This window comes from Dermacentor silvarum, chromosome 5 (assembly GCF_013339745.2).
Source record: "Dermacentor silvarum isolate Dsil-2018 chromosome 5, BIME_Dsil_1.4, whole genome shotgun sequence".
In the NCBI taxonomy this organism is placed as follows: domain Eukaryota; kingdom Metazoa; phylum Arthropoda; class Arachnida; order Ixodida; family Ixodidae; genus Dermacentor; species Dermacentor silvarum.
The window spans coordinates 14049328-14071035 of record NC_051158.1 but is presented as its reverse complement, the minus strand read 5'-3'; the positions used below and the strand labels follow the sequence as shown (position 1 = coordinate 14071035).

Genomic DNA, 21708 nt, shown 5'->3' with positions numbered 1-21708 from the left:
CGAGAACGGCGTGAATGCATGATGCAAGAGCAGTGCGGACGAGCAGCGAGTTCGCCGACGAAAGGGAGAGACAGCGGATTGTCGACAGCCGCCTAGGTGGAGCTGCATTCGCGGCTGACTGGAGAAAGGTCTGCCCGATGCGACGACGATACCAACAAAACAACAGGAACACAGAAACAACGACTACGATGACGACAACAAAGTTATTTTTTTTTTTGTCTTGGCCTCTCCTTCGCAGTGTGGGTTTGCGTCATTTTGGGGGGTATCAATCATCATCGTCGTCACCGAACCGGTTTTCTACTTTTTGTACAGATGCATAGATGCGTGGCCAGTAAAACTTTCTCTCATTGTATTGGTCTCACGTGAAGCACTTTCAAATGAAGGATGGTTCGTTCTGAGCGTTACACACTTTTTAACAGATTCATCATCATCAGCCTATATTTATGTCCACTGTAGGACGAAGGCCTCTCCTTGTACTCCATCCCCCTGTCTTGCGCTAGCTGATCCCACTTGCGCCTGCAAATTTCCCAATTTCATCACCCCCACTAGTTTTCTGACGTCCTCGACTGCACTTTCCTTCTCTTGTATCCATTCTGTAAGACTAATGGTCCACCGGTTATCCATCCTTCGCATTACATGGCCCGCCCAGCTCCATTTCTTCCGCCTAATGTCAACTAGAATATCGGCAATCCCCGTTTGTCTCTGATCCACACCGCTCTCCTTCCTGTCTCTTAACGTTAGGCCTAACATTTCTCGTTCTAATCGCTCTTGTGCAGTCATTGTAGCAAGCTACAATGCTATGCGAAGCTCGGCACACGACCCCTCGACCGTTATGATCAACTGGAGCCGGCCGGTGCCGGAAAGTGTGCTCAGAGCCATCCGTCGGAAAGCCAGGCATTCAGTGGCACGAGCGCCCGGGCGTCCTATTCTATAGTACTGTATGTTCTGGACATGTGCGAATCCCACCACACTGTCGCACTCGCCATCTTGTCAGCTCCGATTGGCCCAGAGGGCAGCTACGGCCTCCCTGATTGGCTGAAAATGACACCATTGCAGGATTCAACAATATGGCGGAACTCGCCGATGTCCAGAATGGCAGCACTCCGGGGCCAGATTACTCGCAGGCATTCTATATATGCTGCATGCATTGTGTTGCTGCAGTATAAACGATGATATCAGTTAAGCGCGGTGCTATGCACCTTAGAAAACCAAACTGACTGAAGACCTCGCGTAATAGCTATCGGCATAAGATCGACGAACTGTACAGGTAAAGCTCGAGCGGTGGCCACAAGGAACGCGTTATCCGAAATGTGCGCGTTACGATATGCGTTCCTTGTCTTTCCCAACGTGCGCATCTTGGCCATGATATTACACTCAAACTGAGAAGAAAGCCTTGAAAGCAGCAACAGCCCAACAGCTAACAAGCCTGCATTGACTGTTTGGCGCACCGCCTGGGTTAAATAAGAGAGAGATTGAGCTCTGAAGATAGATGCGCGCGCAATAAATAATAATACGTCTCTCTCTGTATTTCTGCGAACACGCACATGTCGTTCGGCGTTTCAAATTTAGAGCCGCCTCGCTCCAATAACCTTTCGGCGGAAACGAGGACACACATCGGCCGACGCCGTATAGATCATTCCCCCCCTCCACCCATATCGGGCTCGGTCCCTTCTTTATTTCTTTTTCTACCTTTCTTCTTTCTGAAATAACTTATCCTTTCTTTTTTTCTAATCATTGTGGACTCTTGCGTCCAAGTAGAGGAGGCAGGGAACTGAAAAATTTTGTTCCGAAGCCCTCCTGCCTCGCTCCTTGCTTGCCCTTTCATTTTGCTTGCCGCCGCAGCCTGCTGTATGGCGCGACGTCTCGTGTAATTACTCAAGAAAATTGGTTACACCCATTTAACCCGGCACCGTCAGCGCATGCCGAGGAAGGAGACCGGAGGAGAGGCGGAGAAGGAGAATATAAGAGAGAGAGAACGCGTCTATTCGCTCACTACAGTACCGTGCATCGCCGTAGAAGCCGCAGCTGAGAGGTGTACTCCGCCTCACCGACTCCGTGCACTGCGGCGAAGGCTACGGCTCGTGTCAGTCAATCGCAAGCGACAGCAGCCTGCGTGTTCTAAGCAGGGTTTCCACGACTGTGACAAATGGCGCGTCGCATCCGAGTAAACCAACGGCGCTAATGCGCTAGGCAAGCCGAATCGCATTGATGCGTCGGGCGAGGGTAGTCGTATCAAGCAATCAGAAGCGGAGGAGCCGGTTCTCTCCTCTAATGGCGCAGCTTTCCGTGCACTGCATGGAGTTGGCGATATGGCGTGTGGCTAACAAAATCCGTTCTCGAGGCAGGTCATGCAGCCAATCAGGTGCGTCGTGTGACAGCGTCGATCACACACACACACACCACTGTGTGGTCTCTGTTTTCTCGCTGTCGGCATGTTCTCGTTAGCTTAGAAAAGGGCTGAATTCATAGACGGTACATTCACTTACGTGGATCTGATGAAGCCGAGTCTCTCTATTGTGCCGGCATATTCGGTCGCTGGATCATGCAAACGCTAGCGGTTTTTATCAACGCGCCAGCAGCGGGTGAGTTATTATGAGGCATTATTATTATGAGTTATTATGAGGTGATGCAATATAATGACAATGGCGCTGCGAGGTTTTTTTTTTTTTTTTTTTGAATAAAGGATTAAAAAAAATAGTTCACTCGCTCGGCTAGCGCAGCAAAGCGCATGTACCACAATCGGGCCGAGGGCTGATGTCGGGGGAACTGCGGTCAGCGAGAACCACCGCAAGCTTCCGTTCTACTCCCGCTGTCGCCTCCGAGACCTCTCTCCGAGGCTATACTCTCCCATTCTCGTACGACACGCCGTTTCTCAGAATTCAGAATGGCGCTACCTTCTTACACCTAGCTGCTGGTGTATCTGTATATAGCACATACAGGGAGACTAACATTCGCTGCATCATAGGGACTCACAAAGCTTCAGTGCTAAAGCGGCCCCGGGATTGTTACTTGAGTGCTGCCAGGGATCTGGCCCTAAAGCTCGGTCCAGACGGCATCCGTCTGTACCGCGACGTCGTCTGCTAGAGGCGCATAGTAACGTTAATGGCTGCTTGGGAGGGTGTTGCTTATTACATGTCATAGGTGATGCTTATTATATGTTATACGTCGCGTCGGAAAAACAGAGCCGATATATATAAAAGAGACAGAGAGAGAGTGATGGCTCGATGCGTTCTAGCTGTGGGTTCGTACAAATGGGGGTTCGTACAAATACGGTGGCCACAGCAAAACGTTTCGGCATGCCTTCACCGATTATAACGCTGCCCTAATCTTCACCGTGTGTCGATCATGTCCCTTATTTGCTAGGTCTAAGCTTTGGTGCCGCGGTAGCTGCAGTCGTTCTAATGCAACCAGGGTTTCGAAGCGTGCTTGGACACCAATGCGTGCGTTAGGAAGTTTATATATACTGGAACTAGTGGCAGCGCACGCACGCACGCACGCGCACACGCACACACACACACACACACACACACACACACACACACACACACACACACACACACACACACACACACAGTTGTATTGTTTTTGTTTTCATTACAGAGCGCAGCAGTGCACAACCGTCGAAACTTTCATTTACTATTACTATTCTCTATACTCGTCCACAGCCAGTCATTTAAAACGGAGCTTAAGAGAAGTAGAGCTTTCAAAGGCGCTGCAGCGTACTCGGTGAAGCACAACGTACAACAGCACAAGCGAAAGGCGGCGAGGAGAGCAAACGCGGATCACCGGAGTCACGTCAGTTCAACACAAACACACGCACGCACACGGCGACATTAGAGCGATGAATCGATGCTGACGACGAAGGAACGAAAGAAAGAATAAGGAAAAAAAAAACGTCGAAGGAGCGAAAGGGTGAACAAATGGGAGAAATGGTGGACGGGGATTAAAAATTAGGATCCGTGAGAGATAGACGGGGGAAAAAAAGTAAAAATAAATGGGGTAGTCGAGGAAGGAAGCCCAAAAATGAGCGCCGTCGATGCGACAAGTGCAAAAGAGCGACGGCAGCGGCCCCCGACGAAAACTGGAGAAAAAGAAAATACCGACAACGAGATACGGAGAGACAAAGGCGAGATAAGTAGAAGGCGGCCTCGTTATCAGCTGATACGAAACGAACAAAAACAAAAATGAAGTACCACGGTAATCATCAGCGCCATTACAAGCTACTTGGGACTTTTCCGGAACACAGCGCTTTTTGCGCAAAGCTCGGCGGGATCGTCACGGCTAGCGAGAAAAACATCGCGATCCAAAACGGGTCGTCGATTTGAGCTGGCACGTCGACAAGGCAAGTTCAAAACAAAGGAACGGGCTGAGTTTCGTGCACAAGAACCTTAGTAAATCTTTCACGGCCTCCCCTACAACTATAGAAGCTCCACTCACCCATACTTGGAATAATAAGGCTCGCAATGTTTCGCGCTTGCCTATGGCGAGCAGATGAATCCGAGTGCGAAAGGAAACGCTCTGACTGATGTAATGGCACTGCAGTGACGACGTGATAACACTTAGACTATAAGGGAGTCTATACGGGTTACTATACGGGCTACTATAAGGGAGATATGCGTAATCCAAGGTGGTGACTTGATGGGCCAATGCCAGTGCATATGTATACTCGTATCCTAGTAGCTGTGACATGTAACAGCACCCACACGGCTCGTAGCATTAACCAATCTAATCGATAGGTGGTCTACAAAGCGTGGCGTCTATGATGTGTTTCCGGCTAATCGATCGCTTCCGGCGCATGCAATTGGTAAAAGCACGGCCTTCGAGATTGGCTTCTGTTGGCCGGTGAGACCCGTCGCTGGGGCGTCGATTTGAACGCCACCTGAAATGCTCTACCAGGCAACATATTTCAGCAGGTCTACCGGGAAGCTATCAGTTGACTTTGACCATCCTGCTCCCAGGGTTCTTGCACGACCCCTTTCCTCCCACACCCCACTTTTTTTCTTCTTTTTTTTCGCTATAATGAAAGAAGAAAAACAGACCACCTATATTAAGAGACAGTCTCTTACTAATGCATCAGGCCTAGTGGGGAAACAAGGTCCAAAGGTGGGGCAGCTCGGATCGTTGGTACGAAATAATAGTGAAAAAGGCGATGGAAAACGAGCAAGCTCCAAGTTGCTTTGGCTTTTAGCACTGCAGCCTTTCGGAATTTTCGACATGTCCCGCAGAAACGCGCGCTATTTCAACCCGGGCGTCGGTGCACGTTTCGAAGCCCATTAACGAAACGCTGCTCCCCCGCCGAACACCCATCCGCCTCAATCGTTCGCTACCAGAACCATCACAATCGTGCGCTGCTGTTGCTGCTTCTTTCTGGCATCTCTCTAGTCTATTACTTTCTGGGCACATGTGAAAAGAAAAGGACAACCACCATAACAGAGAAAGGAAGATAAAAAGACAACGATCATAACAAAGAAAGGAGGAAAAAAAAAATAAAAGAAAGCAGGAATGCTAGAAGACTAGAAACAAAAACTAGCACTACGAATGACAAAGAAAGCTAAAAGAACCCAAAATCGATTCGTCTCATGTTTTTAGACCTTTATATATAGTATCTAGTTCTTTTCAGAGCGTATCTATTCTATTGCTGTAGTCACCAGTGTCACTATCTTTTCCCCTAGTGGCGTGATTATCTCTCACCACGCAGACGAGCTTACTACACCTTCACTCGCTCGATCGCCTCTGGTTTTTTCGCAGGAGCAGCAGCCGGAGGAGCTCCTCTTTTTGAAGGATCGCTCCGACTAGGCAAACAAAAACAACCGGAGCGGAGACTGCACCAATCAATAGCCTCCCCTGGCGAGAGAAGGAACGAGAAAAAAGAAATCGAACAAGAAACAGAACACTGGGTGAGCCCCGGAGGGAAGGCACCAACGACGCCACGGGGCCACACGCTCCATCGGTCCCGGGCGTAATACAGAGGGCGCAAGGTGCGCGCTCGCTCACTGCCTGTACCCTGTATATACAGGTCAACGCCGCAGAGCCACTGCCCCGCCCGCTCGACCGCGCGCTCGAACCTGGGCTGCTGTTGCACTTTTGTGGCGGAGTCCGCGCGCGGCCTTTGAAGCATTCCCTTATTTGTCCTCGTTTTATTTTTTTTATTTTTATTATTTTTTATGAGCGTCACCTTGTCCATCGCATTCTCGTTTGTCCACTCAACCAGCCCTTCCCTCCCATAGGCGCACGAACCACTCGGCGAAACACGCATCAAAACAAAGACGGTTATGAGCGTTCGGCTGAGGCCATGCAGGTAGCAAAGTCACCATCGAAAACCTTTACACAGGCGGATGAAGAAAAGAGCACGCGAGCTTTTTTCTTTCTCTCTCTCTCTTCTTTATTTGTCCGCATTCGCCACGCCTCCAGGAGTTTGGTGGCGGTCGCCTTTCGACAGTCTAAAACAAAACGTAAGAGACAGAGCCGCTGGTTGTCCTGAAAGAAAACTGCGCGCTCCAAAACACCCGCCCCTCTATTCTTTTTTTATTTTTATTTAATACAGAGACGTTGGCGGTACGATGATTCCCCTGGAGAGGAGGAATGTACGCGTTCTTTAACTCCGATTTATTGGAGCGCATGTTTCGTTATGTCACGCTTGTAAAAGAGTGAGAGAAGTACGAGAGCAAGAGGGGCAGGTGGAGAGCGTAAAGAGAGAGGGGGCGGGGGGAGGGAGAAGGTGGTGCTGTAAAGAAGAGGAAAAACAGCGGCAACTCTCTCGCACAGTCGTGGATTCCTCAACCGCGGTTAGGGCGACCACAGCGTTGGGGGAAAAGAGTGGGGAAAGAAGAGAAAGGGTGAGAGTAGAAAGAAGACGGGGGAAGGGAGATATGAGAGAGAGGGACATAATAAGAGAGGGGTAGAGAAATGGGGGAAAGAGAGCAGAGAATTAAGGACGTTAAGGGAGCAACAACGAAGCTTTTTGAACGCCCGGCAGAGGAGGAGGAGGCTTTCGTTCGAAAAAATCTTCATTGCAGCGCCAGTTCATTTCCAGCGCACATCGCGACGTGCGTGCAATCAATCCGCATGAACGGTAAGCAAACGAACGGCGTCGTGGTTGAGACGAGGACGGCGCGCATGAATGCGCGTCCGCTGAGCAAACATCCGGGCGCGCGCGACAGTTTATCCCATGTGCCAGCAGAGCGGATATTTCCCAGAGGATGAGTACGCAAAGCCTTCGTTACGTTTACGTACGGGAGTGTAACCCCGCGAACGGAAGGCGTGATTAACGGGAGAAGATTAAAAAGCAACCGCCGCCACCTCCCCCCCCCCCCCCCCCCAAAAAAAAAGGAAAAAGAATGTGCAGATACCATCGATGATGATCCTATGTAAGCGAAGAGCCCGAATGCTTCTATAGAAAACTGTTCGCTTTATTAAGGGAATATATAGTGCGTTTGACGCCTATCATTTGTTGCAGTGAAATGTTTAGGTAGCGTTTTGTGGTTTCATTGCGTGGACAACACGCCCGCCTCAGTCGGTAACGAACGCGCACAACAACGCGAGCCTCGCCGCCTTTGTTCCGACAATGAAAACGGCCGAAATAGCCAAAGAAAGCTATATGTGCCATAAAGAATAAAGGAAAATACATACAGTTTCCTACTCCGCGGTCGGCCAAGGACGTCCGCAGTTTTCTTGGACTGTGCTCGTACTTCCGTCGTTTTGTCCAGAACTTCGCGGAAGTGGCCCGCCCTCTAACTGGCCTACTCAAGAAGGGCGTCGTTTTCACTCGGGGTCGTGACCAAGCGGACGCCTTTTCATCGCTCGTTGCCATCCTAACGAACCCACCTGTTCTAGCACATTTCGACCCGTCAGCCAGCACGGACGTTCGTACCGACGCCAGTGGCCACGGTATAGGCGCCGACCTTGCACAACAGCAGCACGGCCTCCACCGCGTGGTCGCCTATGCAAGCCACCTTCTGTCGCCGTCGGAGCAAAATTACTCGATCACTGAACGCGAGTGCTTAGCTCTCGTCTGGGCCATCGCAAAATTCCGCCCGTACCTGTATGGCAGGTACTTTTCAGTTATTACAGACCACCATGCGCTTTGCTGGCTTTCCTCGCTCAAGGACCCCACTGGTCGCCTTGGCCGTTGGGCACTCCGCTTGCAAGAGTACTCATTTTCTGTTTTCTACAAATCTGGACGGCTTCACCAAGACGCTGACTGCATGTCACGATACCCGGTCGATCCCCCTGATACACTGTAAGGTGAACCTGACACCTTTGTTCTGGCCATTACAGACTTCGTCCACATAGCTGACGAACAGCGCCGCGACTCATCTTTGCGGCCTATTATAGACGGTCTCAACTCACCACACCCTGACCCTTCCCTACGGATGTTTGTGCTCCACAACGACACCTTACACCGCTACAACGCCAGGCCTGAAAGCGCTGAACTCTTGCTTGTTGTTCCCGTCATCAAACTTATCGAACACGATCCGACCCTTATCAACTCTTATCGGTCCTTATCAAGCTGGATGTCCAGCGAAGCTGTTGCTAAACCACCACTACAATTGCTGAAGGGAGTATGCAATGCTTTACTGATTCGGATGCTTGATTTAAGCTTGTTCTTGTTTGTTTTAAGCTTGTTCTTTATTAAAACGTATGCTGTTCTATGTGTGGTGTGGGCAATTTCAATGGACGCATGCACTGTTCATTTCACTTTGCTGTGCGCTAGTAGCCCTTACAGGTGTATGGGCCATTGCCTACGGGGGTATGAGGCATTGCATTCGTAGTACGTGACGCACAAGATTCTCGTTGGGTAGGCATAGAAATGCGTACGCATTTAATAATGCACCTCAGTGGCTCTTTAAATGCGGCAGGACATGAGCTAACATGGGAGTCGCGAACCGGGCAAGCTGCTTACATCTTGGGCACCTAGTAGCGGCGCACAAGAGAACAACGCGGTAAGAGAAGACGTCACGTGGACGCCCACGTTGCGTCATCCACCGTTCTCTCTCTCTCTCTCTCTCTTGTGAGCTGCTATTACTAGGTTCACGAAACAACATGGTGCAACCACTACGGTGAGTAAACATGAAAACGCACTAGCGCGAGCAGGTGGGCTAATCGGCACATGTTTGGGGAGCAAACAACGCCAAAAAACGGAGCACACAGAACAAGCGCAAGCCTCCTCCGTCTTCTTCTTGTCTCCCGCTTATAGCCCTGTTTGCTCTCAAAATATGAAAGCGCAGGACAAACACACGCAGACAGACAGGAGATGCGGCGGACACACAGTGCTGCATCAACCTTCTTGTGGGTCTGCGTTTGCGCTGCGCGTTTAGCACGATGCCTCAGGAATTCGTCCCGTGGGCGTCGTTATACTTGAGCGATTCTACCACTTCGAAAGAAAAGAGGTACAAAACTGCCTGAGTAAACACGAGTGTCGATGTCTCCTTCTCGATGACACATGCGTGTCACGCACAAGCGCGTTCACCTCACGTCAGTCGCGATGTCGTCACGGCTACACGCTTCTTATGAGTAATGTACGAGTTGGAGAGGATCAGGCTATAGGCTGGTTTGCTTTGCCCGTGCTCGCGCTGCAACATGTGCCAGCTCAGAACACACTGAAAAGAAAAAAAAAAAAAAAGCGGGGGGGGGGGGGGGGGATAGGTGTTTAAGCGTACACACTGACCGAGACTCCGTTGACGAGTAGTCCGGCCACGTTGAGGGGCGAGAGCACGACCACCTCCGGGGTGAGGCTACTCATGTGGCTCCCCACGCTGCTCGTCAGCGTCAGGCTGCTCGACGAGCCATGGCTGCCCGTCGACAGCCGGTGCGCCACCTATGAAACACAGCGATAGACGAGTGAGTACACGATGGTATACGCTCTACAGGTGCTTAACTCTGAACGTACCACAGTAGGGAAGGTACGAACAGCTACATCAGCCGCTTATAAACGCCATCTCCGTAGCAAATGACCTCTTTCCTTCGACGGCATGACACACACTCTTAAAAAGCTCAGTCTAAGAAGTCTGTAACTGCATGAGTTAGTAATCCCCTTACAGACAGTTACTAACTTTTTACTAGCCACCTATCAACGTTAGAAACCTACAAGTACAATCAAGGTTAAGTCAGTAATTGGCTAGTACCTCGTCTCGCCCGTGGTCTCTATCGTGTTACCTGATGGTTCCCATACTGGGTCACTCTCCCTAACTTGTTTCTTCCAATCAGTCGACTCGTCATCCATTCGTTAACCAGCCGCTCGGTGTACTAATTCGCGCTCCGACACCGACTACTTCTCTTGCCGAACCCGTCGCTTACGTCTTAAGACAGACTATCGAGTGTTCGAGGTGATTCGTGAACAAGGGCGGAAGTCAAAACGGACACGCGACGCAAATAGCGCCGTGCGGAAATTCGGACCAGTTGGTTATATTCATGATCACCTGATAACAGCGCGCAAAACTAGGGACGAACGTGGAAGATACGTACACAGTGGTGACAAAGACCAGTTGGAAGTCAGCTCTGCGCATGCCTCTTCTACGTTCCTCCCTAGTTTCTCGCGCTGTTATCAGTTGATCAAAGAGGTTGCTTGGGCTAGTTGGGGAGGCATCTTCGAGTGTGTACAGCGCAGCGGTAACAACAGGGACAGAAAAGGAGACACGGACATCTCGTGTCCATGTTGTTACCGTATGCGCTGTACACCCTCGAAGTTATCAGGTGGTCTCGGATACCACAGAGGACCCTCTTTTCCCTTCCCCCAGTGTAGGGTAGCCAACCGGGCTCAGTCCTGGTTAACCTCCCTGCCTTTTATTTATCATTTTCTCTCTGTCTCTCTCTCTCTCTATCGCTTTCACCCACCTTGGAATCGGCGGACGAACTGGACGAAGACCCCCGGCCGGAGTCAAGGCTGGAGCTGCTGTGTCGAGACTCGACGCTGCCTCCGCTCGGGCTATCCCGTCCGGGGTTGCCGCTGCTGGTCACGCCAGTGTCGTCCAGCGAACCGGCCGCGCCGATGTAGCACACGCCCCGGTTGCCTGCGCGCAATCAACGCCAGTCGCCCGTTCAATCTGGGGCTTCCATCGAGCTTATGCTGTCAGTTACACGCAGTGTGTTAATGGCTGCTCGCAATCAGTGCACCGTCCGGTTAGAGTAACTGTGGAGGCATTTGCGAAATATACCAAAGTTGAAGATCGGTATAAACGCTTCGCTGTTGAAGTTCGAAGTTTGCATACTGTTCGATGTTTCGCGCACTCACCGGCAGGTGGCAGTCCGGGGGGCAGTGGCGTCGTGGGCATGCCGACAGGGAGTGCCCGGATGGCTCTGGGGTCTTGACAAAGGTGCCATCTGCGAACACAAAAAGGAATCTCAACTGAGCATATGTGCGCGCATTACAGTAAGGCTGTGTTCCAAAATGCCATTTTAAAGTATTAAGCAGGATTTTCAAAAAGAAGCCGAGCTCTTTACCAAGTTCTTATACCCGTGAGGTCGAAGCACGCTAACCTATTCAAGAATAGGGTTTGTTCAAATTTTGCCTAGCATTGGAGACGGCCTACGTTGACAGCTAATGAGAAAGATGACATCTCTGCGAATTAACGCCACCTTGCGTCGACAAAAAAGCTAGGAAAAGCACATATTATTTTTCTCAGCCTTTCTCGTGCGCGAATCTATAAAAAACACAACATAGCTTAGATGAAGCACATAAGAAAGCAGTGACTACGTTTTCTTGTGCGCAGAGGAAGCTTCCCGCCGAGTTTCCAAGGCTTGTGCTGAGCCGCCATTTTGTTTGGTAACCCGAACAGTTTTTGAATTCGGTGCATGTTGTCATCGCGAAGCAGTCTTTTTTTTTTTTTTTTTTTTTTTTTTTTTTTTTTTTTTTGCGACTACGTCAGAATTGGAACAGGTCTTAAAATGGTCACTGTCAGCTTAGCTGTCCATCTAGCCCTCTACGGCGAGTACTGGAACACAGCCATAGGCGCACGAACAGTTTTGTCACTTGGCACCACTGTTGGCGACTTCATTCTGAGTGATGCAATGCGGGCTTGTTGCTATGGCATCTTGTAATACTAATGTAGCAAGAGGACACATATAACACGCAGGCACGGCATTAGCGCCGCGTCTGCGTGTTTCATGCACCTTTCTATGTTCTCGTCTGTATGCGGTATACATTACAGTATTCCAAGATTAATTCTGAGGTAGTGTCAGGCAACCTTTATTCCACGTAATCAACAATGTGCGAACAAGGGAATCCTCAGTTCTGACGAAGTCACGTGCTCTAAATCTAAGCACTGGTTCCGATCAAAGGCTTCCATTGTTAGTCCGCTGCTCGATACATTAAAGTCTCTATTGTGCTGTGAGCCATTTGCCGTAGGTTACTCAATTTGTAATTTCTAAGATGATGCCGCCAACGATTGGCCCGTGACATCAGTAGTGCGCGTGCAGAACCTGCGCAGGCTTTCAGGTCAACAGTTGGAATCCCGCAGCCGGAAAAATCCTGAACGAATTGTATCCGTGCCCCTGCTTCTATAAGCATAACGGAAACAGCGTTTCTGGTGCGAAGTAGTGACACAAAATATATTTATGAATACCCCCCCCCCCCCCCCCAAAGAAAAAGAAAAATGGCTTTGAAATTGAGAAAAGAAAAATGAAAAGGAAATATTACAACGGCGAAAAAAAAAGAAGAAAAAAGATGCAGCGGTGGCACGGGTTCTTAGACGCGTCCAAGGAGAACGGCTAGCGACGTTTCGAAAAGCTATTTAGTAAACTATTTAGGGTCCGAAGCCCACCGCTATTTTTTTCCGGTGGTATCGAGGTCGAGGACCTTCGTTTAGCACAAAAATGAAAAAATCGCAAACGTCGCGTCAGTGCATCATTGAGACAAAGCGCACAAAACGCTACAGTTTACCGGGCAATTGTGTTCAACTGCCGACGCAGGTGTGCCAGCAGCAACACGGCCACAATGAATATGCATTTTCTTATTTACCAGACAAAGGAGACAGGCGACACGAAAGAGAAAACTACGCAATCTGGCTGATCACAGAGCCGCTAGATGTCGCCAACAGCACTGGCATTCCCGGAAACTCGTCTAGGTGTTCCGAAATACGCCTGAGCTAGTTTGTTTACAGTATACGCTAAAACTCGTAATACCGCGATACACACGATCGTGTTCCCACGCGATACATGCGAACGCCATGTGTACGCGTTCCAAGTGCCGAAACGTTTACACCTTGCATGACTTTTCTCGCTATAGAAAATTGAATCGCGCGGAGATGTGCGAGAGAGATTCAGCTGTGCGATGTTTCGACATCAGCCGTGTCTGCATTTGCCTGCATCTGCGCTTTGGCGCACGGGATCTATTTACCGTACACAGTAAGCACCGTTCCGCGCACGATAATGCGATACGGTTAAAACTGCCTACTTTCGCAAGGGTTAAGCCGCAGACGCTGCCTTTAACACTTACGGCAGCAGACGCGGCTCGAACAAGGCGGCTTAAAAACATACCCAGCACGATCGGTTTCATCACGGCGATGCCGTTTTTAAGCATGAAATGCTTTTAGCTCCCGTTGTCGGCGACCTTCGAGTGACTTTGAGCCAAAAGCAAGAGCCGTTATCCAGGCACTCAAACGCGAATATCCGGGCATCGTTGCGAGAGCAAAACGAGATCATCCGGGCAACCAGTGAAAACTAAAGAAAATGCCGTCTCTGGCCTCCAACCCTTTGTACAGGCCGCATTACATACGCTAGTTACTGCCCAAACAAGTTACAAAAAAATGTTGCTTCCGATTCCTTCCTAATGTTTGTTCCCAATCTCACTCGAGCTGCGGCTTCTAGTACGCTGTAGTTTTATTTGTCATTTTCAATAGCGACGCTCAAAAGGCGGAGAGAGAGGTTGCCTGTGCTCTTTTGAACGCCAGCGGTCCGTGAGTTGTGAGCGGCCCGCGACAAGAAGAAAAAGTAGCGACAGACGCTGAGCGCGCTACACTGTTGGAAGAAGAAAAGCGGTTGAAGGCGGTGACACCACAGGCAGCAAAAGACTCCATATATGGTAGCCTCGATTGGTAGCATCTACTTTCGATTGCGGGAGAGCCAGTGTTTTTCGCCCTGGGGATCCGGTAACGCGGTTATACGGCAAACGGTAACGCGCACACGTCACGGCCAGGCTTCCGAGACGCTCTATCCGCTCCAAGACGAGACGAGACGAGACGAGACCAGATCGCATGGCCAAGCACACGTGCCGCATATACTGCCGCTGCCACGAGCACCCACTCATTACCCCCCCGCCCAGACGGAACGATCTCCGAGGAAGAGAAACAGAGCGACCGATGGAAGAAAAAGGAAACAACGAAAGAATGAAGAAAAGGAGCTCTCTGGCGTGCGGGGTCATACAGCAGCTGTGCGGCGAGAGCGGGCCTAATCCGAGAATCGCGAGCGGCAGATGACATCGACAGGCCGGAGGAGCATAATCTAGGTCACACGCACAACGCCGGCTGACAGGCAAAAAAACGGGAGACACCGAGGCAGTCGACCGTGCGCGGCCAAGACAGGCATGGGGGAGTTGACGGTATATAAGGCAGCAAGAAACAGATGAAAGAAGCGACGTCGACCGGCGTACGTGGGCGGGGCCGCAGAACGGAATAAAAAGTTTATGAGACGGGCGCGGGTGGGGAAAGAAAAAAGGAATAAAGCACGAGAAACGAGGCGGATGAGGAACTGATTGTGCCGGAGGAAGGAAAGAAATCGCGCCCTCGCGGAACCTATAGAGACACGCGAAGCAACATGGCCGAAAAGAATAAAAAATACAAAGCACATGTGCGCGCGCGCTTACAGAAAGCACACGGGTGCAGAAGCGAGCAATTATTATGCGAGCGCACGCAGACGGACCGGCAAATGCGAAAGGATGAAACGGACAACAAAGGGCGTTGATGTGCGCGTTTTGATTTGAACACCACAACAGAGGGAGGCGTGGGAGTTTTCGAGGCATAAAGTGCCTGCCAACAACATAAAAGATCGCTACGCATGGTAGGAATGCCTTCTTGTTTTCGAAGGGTGCAGCTCTATAGCGAACTGCTACCGCGAATGCCTCCCGACTTCTGCTGCGTGTTCTTGCAGTTGGCGGCTTTGCCGCAAGTCTTGCCTGCTAGGTGGCGTAGTGTTCAGAGTTAACCAAGACGACGCTCTAATTAAAAGTTGCTTGGGCGTTGCACGCGCGCTGAGCAGCGCTGTCACGCACGGGTAAAAGCACACAGGTGTAGTCCGTGTTGCGAAGCACAGCCGGGGAAAGTACCTCGCGCTACGCATGGACTCAAAGATCTTCACCGCGACAGCTCCCGCGCCGTGAAGGTCTCAGAGGCCATGCGCCAAAAGGACGCTGTGCGTTCCACAGCGGCGACAGGTGGCGCTACGACGACTATGCACGTTATTTGCGTAAAGGTTTTAAAACAAGCGAACAAGTGATCAGGGTAAGAAATCCGATCTTTCCTCTCAAAAAGTGCAAATCGGACACTGCTGAGTTCGATCAGATCTGTCGTATCTCTTCCATTTCTGTTAGGACGTAGCCATGCGGAAAAGCGTTTCCCGGTATACACCGAAATGCAAATTCGACTGCAAGAGAGTGCTTACTTGGCTGGTTAGTACGCACTAACGTTGCATACGACAAGAGAATTTAACTAAACACGACGAAGGGCTGATCCTGTAACAGCAAACAATTAAAAACATTGAAAACACCAGGAATTAAAAAAACAAAAACAAAAGAAAACATACACAACTAGAAAGCTCCTTTTCTGGCTAGACCAAGAACACAGTTGTGCTACTTCGGTAATGGCGTTCAAGACCGCGTGGTCGCACCTATTCGCCTCAGATAAGGCGGGCGCCGCGAAGCGCTACACCTGCTGCCGATTCTTCGATGCAGACGGGAGAGGCGAAGAAGTGCAGAGAAGGAGACTTTCTCGCGCGTCGCCTTCCACCACCGCTGAGCGCGAGCCCTTGCCAAAAGAAAAACGGGTGCGACAGCAGCGTGCTGCCGTCCCCCCAACTGGCCAGTTTCGAGGAAGACGATAAACGCTTACGTTACAATAAACGATCGAATCTGCAACAAACAAGTCGGGGGTAAAATGAGCACGGAGAGGTTGGCAAAGCACCCGAACGAGTGCGCGCGTCGATAATAAAACCTCCCGATTAACGCGCACATGTACTGGGGCAAACTCCGCCGAGCGCAGGGTCACGTGTTGGGCAAACTGTTTTTGATGGAGAAACCGCGAAGGGGGTGGCTTCCCCAACGCCTCCTACATAGCACAACGTCTGCGCACTTCGATCCATGACGTCACGCTACCTCACCCGACTGCCACAGTATCTAGTCGGGATGCTCCCGAGTAAGCCGCTCTGATTTTGACGTCACCGCTTTCGTCACGCCGGGCTTGACAGCGGAAATTTCGGTCCAATTAGCATGACGTCATAAAGCAGAGCGCACAGTACGGATATCTAGGAGGCGTTGGCAGCACGCAGCTTGCGAAAGGCTGGCTGCACAACGCAAAGCCCCCTCATTTCCTTCATTCATGCTCTAAAAGCATGCCCGCTTTTACAATGCGTATACTTGGGATCCGGACGCGCTTTTCACAAACCTATCGCGCAACATTTCCGAATGGTCTTGCGCGTGGGAGCCTTGTATCTCGCAATTAAGGCACGGCCAGCAAAAACACCGCGTAGCGAACGAAGAGGCCGCTGCGCGCATCACAGAAGAGTTGCTTTTGAGAGACCATTATTTGAGGATCAAGGAAATCGAGCAATTTCGAGTAAAGATGGTGCTGTCCGCTGCGAGTTCCCGCAGCTATCGCGCGGTAAATGAGTTCAGAGTGGAAGGAAATCGCTGAACTCTGGTGATCGCGCCTTCCTTCTTGCATTTCCTTTGTTTTTCTCACGCGCAACAACAACAACAAAAAAGAGGAGAAAGAATCTTCAGGAGCCCCGGATTCATTCCCCGGGGTCACAAACGAGTCCCGGGGCGTCCAATTAAAAGCTCGGGCGCCGTCTTGGCGCCGATGAGGACGCGTGAGAAACACCTCGGTAACGAAGAAGACGCGGCGGCGTCGACTTTATCCAATCCAGGCCGCCCGTGGCGCACCCCCCAAAAAAGCCAAGCCGCGCAAAGGTCGAACCGGCCGTGAGGAACGAAAATAGGTTTACGGCCTGCGCAAAATGTAAACAACGAGACTCGCAAGGTTTAATGAACCCCGGAGGAGAACAGCTGCGGAATACAACATGCCCGAGGGCCGTGCGCACGTGTCCGAGAAGTATACACTATACACATAAGGAAGCAAGAACGATGTTGCACAATAATAACGAGTACGTTGATTAAAGCTTCGTACACCGAATTCTGCTAAGCTGCGATATCAATACCTTGCGCAACTGCCGGAAACCCGCCGCCTTCTCAATTATAAATTCCTCGATCACCCGCGGTCATTTCATGGCGCCTTGCATAGGGCTGAGCCTGTCGCTGTAGCTCGCCATCGTGCCTTCCTTGCCCACCTCATTACTGTGAGCTGAACCGGAAGCTTGCCAGGGTCCATTTTTGTAAACAGTATATAGACCAGGACCAAACAAACATCACGGTCTGTGTTTGTAAGCAGCAAAAATGTCAATAGACCATTTCGTGTAACCAAGTATCAAACAAACTAGGGTGTGTGTTTGTAAACGGCCAAAATTGTCTATAGACCATTTCGCGTATATCAGGGTCTCCACAGACCATGGTCCAAGTTTGTAAAACGGCGTAATTCCCACTTAAACAATAGGCAAGCCTTTATGCTTTCAAACTGCGTTCAATGTATTCCGGTATAATAATAATACGCAAGCTATATAGAGCTAGTGCGATCAACCTGGGCTTGCCGTCTTTCACAACCGGTGTTTGGATGTAAAATCCGAAGTCGAGAAGAAAAATAGCACCGCGAAACTCACACACTGGCAGGAATGTGTTCCGGCGAACACAGCTGCGTTGATAGCGGCTCTTATTCGCGACTTTGCTCCAACCTATCGCGCTGGATAGCGGCATCCAGCAGCGACATCAGTAGTATTTTAAACTGCAGTGCGCTAACTACGGCGTCGAGAGTACGCATTTCTGGACCGAAGGAGTCACGGTTACAGCATTAAATAACGAATGGCACAGAACTTAAGCACGGAAAATATCCATACGGGGCCCATAAGTCCCCATATATATCCAATAATCCCATACGAACATGTCGGAGTCCCATATAAAGCCCCGTATGTTCCGATATAAAATGTTGTATTATTGAATGTGGGATCTATGAAGCGTAAGTCTTTTTTTTTTCTTTTCTGGAGAGGAGGGGGGGGGGGGGGGCGTTTTTTTTTTTTTTTTTTTTTTTTTGGCTGTGCTAGCGCCTGGGAAACAAATATTAGAATGCGCCACCTAATTTAGGCCGCAGGACTTGCCAGCATTTCTTTTTCGTTTGTTTTATTGAAATGAGAAGAACTCACCAATATATTATTTCCCAAGGTTTACAAGATTTCTACATTCATTAACCGCAAGTACAAACGACGAGTCAGAACAGCCGTGCCAGCCCTCCCTTAACAACTTAAATGCCATTTCTCGTGACCAATGCGGCACGCGTGTATAGTCGTACACTACTTGGCTGTACAAGGTTATACCGCCCCTGCTGCCGCCGCCGTCGGGCGTCCCAGCAGCCCGGCGCCAGCTGCGAAGCCAAGCCAAGCCCACCTTCTTGAGGTCGCGAGATAAGGAAGGAATAAAAACCCCTCGCATTCGAAACGACGAACAGTACGGAACAGCCGTTACCGTCGAGATGGAAACAGTCGCCCACGGAGGCGGCGGCGCCCATTCGGTAAACTGGCCACACAGTTAAGTCGCCTGAACGGCGAGCTAGGCTGCGTGGGAGGCCCTAAGCCGGACGATCTCGGTCCCGATGCGTGCGTGTCTAGATAAATGGGAACGACCGAGGCGGCAGTGGCCACGCGGAAGGGAGGTCAACTTGAGGAAGCTGCGTCGTTCAATGGCATGGTTTACAGATGGTGACGATGATTTCGAAACTGCGGCACACACCCGCAAGTGGTAATTGGCCTGGAAGCGGGCGGTGCGTTAAAAATAAAATAAGTATAAATGATGAGATTAAATGTAAAATGAGACATACACCCAATCGTAGCAATTACTACAAATTGCAGCATCCACCCAAATGCATACGATTGGGTGGATGTCTCCATTTTCCCCTTTAATTACTTCTCTCCACCTAGCGGGTTTCCGCTGAACTATTACGTCAAACACTTGCCTTTGCTTCGAGTTGTTGACAAATTCGACTTCGCCCTGCCATCTGCTAGCCGCCTGGTTAGCTCAGATGGTAAAGCGGCTGCCCCGGAAAGGCGGTGGTCCCGGGTTCGAGTCCCGGACCAAAACGAATTTTTCTTCAACTGCGAGGCGGTCTTTCTGAAGAAACCCGTATGGGTTTCCTTTGTATATAGCTTCGCGCTGCATTCGGGTGGATGACATTTTTCCCCCTTTCACGATACGTCCTCCATCCTGCGGGGATTCCGCAGAATTGATTTCCCAAGAAAAAGGATATTAGCAAATCCAGTAAATTCTTCAAAACTACTCTTGGATGCAAACGAACAGCAGCTGTAATAGTGACCGAATTTTTGTCAGTGTGCACAGCACTCATTTCAGTCGCAGGCAATGCAGTTTTGAATGGACTATAGAAACATTTTTGCCCTTTGAATGGGATATGGGTACCAGGTCACCGCGGTTTGTTTTTAAGTGAAATGGCCGGCACAGTTGCGCGTACATCCCTTAACGGACCAGCCAGGTCTGTTCTGTCGACTTCTGCTTATAGCACGGCGGCTACATATAGAAAACTTTCTCTGTTAAGACTCTGCAAAACAAGCAGATCAAATAACCGACTCGAACCATTTGCTTTTCCAACGGAACATATCGATGGCGTCCCACACATGAATTGGAAATCACTCTCTCGAAATTACGCTGCCGCATTCCACCATTAAATTTTGATTTCCGCAGGTCTGGCCTGGCGCCGTCCCCTTTATGCCATATGTGCAAGGAATTTGAAACCATTGATCATTTTTTACTAACATATGATCAATTTACAAGCCAGAGAAAAAAGTGTGTCGCAATTATATTTCGAAAATTAGGCATTATACTACAAACACTGAAGATATTATATCCTTTGGGGAGTGTACATTGGGATTTAGCCACAGGGACGTGTGCATAAACGTCTGTGAATTCCATTGTGAGACAAGGAGAATTCATGGTTAACTTACTGATTTATTAATGAATATTTTAAAAAAATGCGATTTGAAGTTGAATAAAACTTATTGCCTTCAAATTTGCAATCCTGTTTCATAAAGCATACGGTTTCCTCTAAGAAAATAAAACGAATCTCTAAAATTAGTTTGTATATTTCTTGTACAATTTCAACTTTACATCTGATATGTGCTTTTGCTCTTAAGTTTTATCTCTTCCCATCCGGCTTCTTGGCCAATCCCCCCGTACCGCCATCGATCGGGTCGGAGGCTATCTGGATACAGTTGGCCTCAGCTGCTCGGCGACTAAGTCAGAGTATATAATCATCCCGTCCCCAGGACGACGCCCACCAAAAATACTTCCTGAGATCAACCTCCAGGTGCAAGGAAACCCCATCCCTCGTACATATCACATCAGGATTCTGGGCCTACACCTACAGGCAAACGGCAGCAACAATATATCGCTCCAACGCATCGACCAGTCGGTGCTACAGATCGGACGTCTTCTCAAGCGAGTCTCCAACAAGCACCGAGGTATGCGAGAGTGCAACCTCCTGCGCCTCGTCCAAGCCTTCATCTGCTCCCGCATCACCTACTCCGCACCTTACTTACGTCTCATCCGCGCCGAAAGCGAACGGCTAGAGGCGTCACTTCGAAAAGCATACAAGACGGCCCTGGGTCTTCCCATGTCAACAGCTACTCACAAGCTTATGGCTCTCGGCATCTCCAACACCATGAGCGAACTGATCGAAGCTACCCTCACCGCCCAATACGAGCGGTTGTCACTCACACACGCTGGCCGCGCGGTACTGCAGCAAGTTGGGATCTCACCAACGAGGGCGGCCCCCAATTATATTGACCTTACACAGGAATATCGTCAAAATCTCCGAATACCTCCCATTCCCAAACGGATGCATCCGGAACACCACGCCGAGAGACGGGCCGATCGTGCACGACAGTTCGAGAAACGCTTCAGTGGACGTCCAGATGTCACGTATACGGACGCCTCTTACCACCCCTCGAAACCAGCGATGGTGGCGGCAGCCCTCGCCCCGCACCGCAGCTGGTACACAGCCTGCAGCATTCGCAACGCAGAAACAGTCACCGCAGCAGAGGAGGTTGCCATTGCGCTTGCGCTAGCTGATCCTATTACCAAAGTCGTCATAAGTGATTCTCAACAGGCGATCCGCAACTACGATGCCGGCCGTATCTCTCGCCCGGCATCACACATTCTGCATTCTACTCCCCCCTCCTCCACATCCCGCTTACTCCTGTGGGCTCCAGCCCATGAATCGCTCAGGGGAAACGTCCAGGTGCATACACTTGCTCGAGATCTTAGCTGCCGAGCCGAGTGTAGGATCCACCGCCCCGATTCCCCTGACACCACTATCTCGCGCGATTCTCTACTCACCACTTACACGGACATCCTCCAGTACTACCGACTCGGGAGATGCATATATCCTC

General features: G+C 50.2%; 1 protein-coding gene across 3 annotated transcripts in view; it reads right to left on the bottom strand.

Moving 5' to 3' along the window:
* Positions 1 to 21708, bottom strand: part of LOC119452904 (caskin-2) — a 341285-nt gene that overhangs the window by 86073 nt on the left and 233504 nt on the right. For 2 of the 3 annotated variants that reach the window (XM_049667374.1, XM_049667375.1), the window contains 3 exons: positions 11231 to 11319; positions 10834 to 11009; positions 9668 to 9817 (listed from right to left, as the gene is read on the bottom strand). The exons of the other annotated variant lie outside the window; for it this stretch is intronic. In XM_049667374.1, the coding sequence (XP_049523331.1) occupies positions 9668 to 9817; positions 10834 to 11009; positions 11231 to 11319 (415 nt within the window). The remainder of the gene's footprint in view (positions 1 to 9667; positions 9818 to 10833; positions 11010 to 11230; positions 11320 to 21708) is intronic. 3 annotated transcript variants of the gene reach the window in all.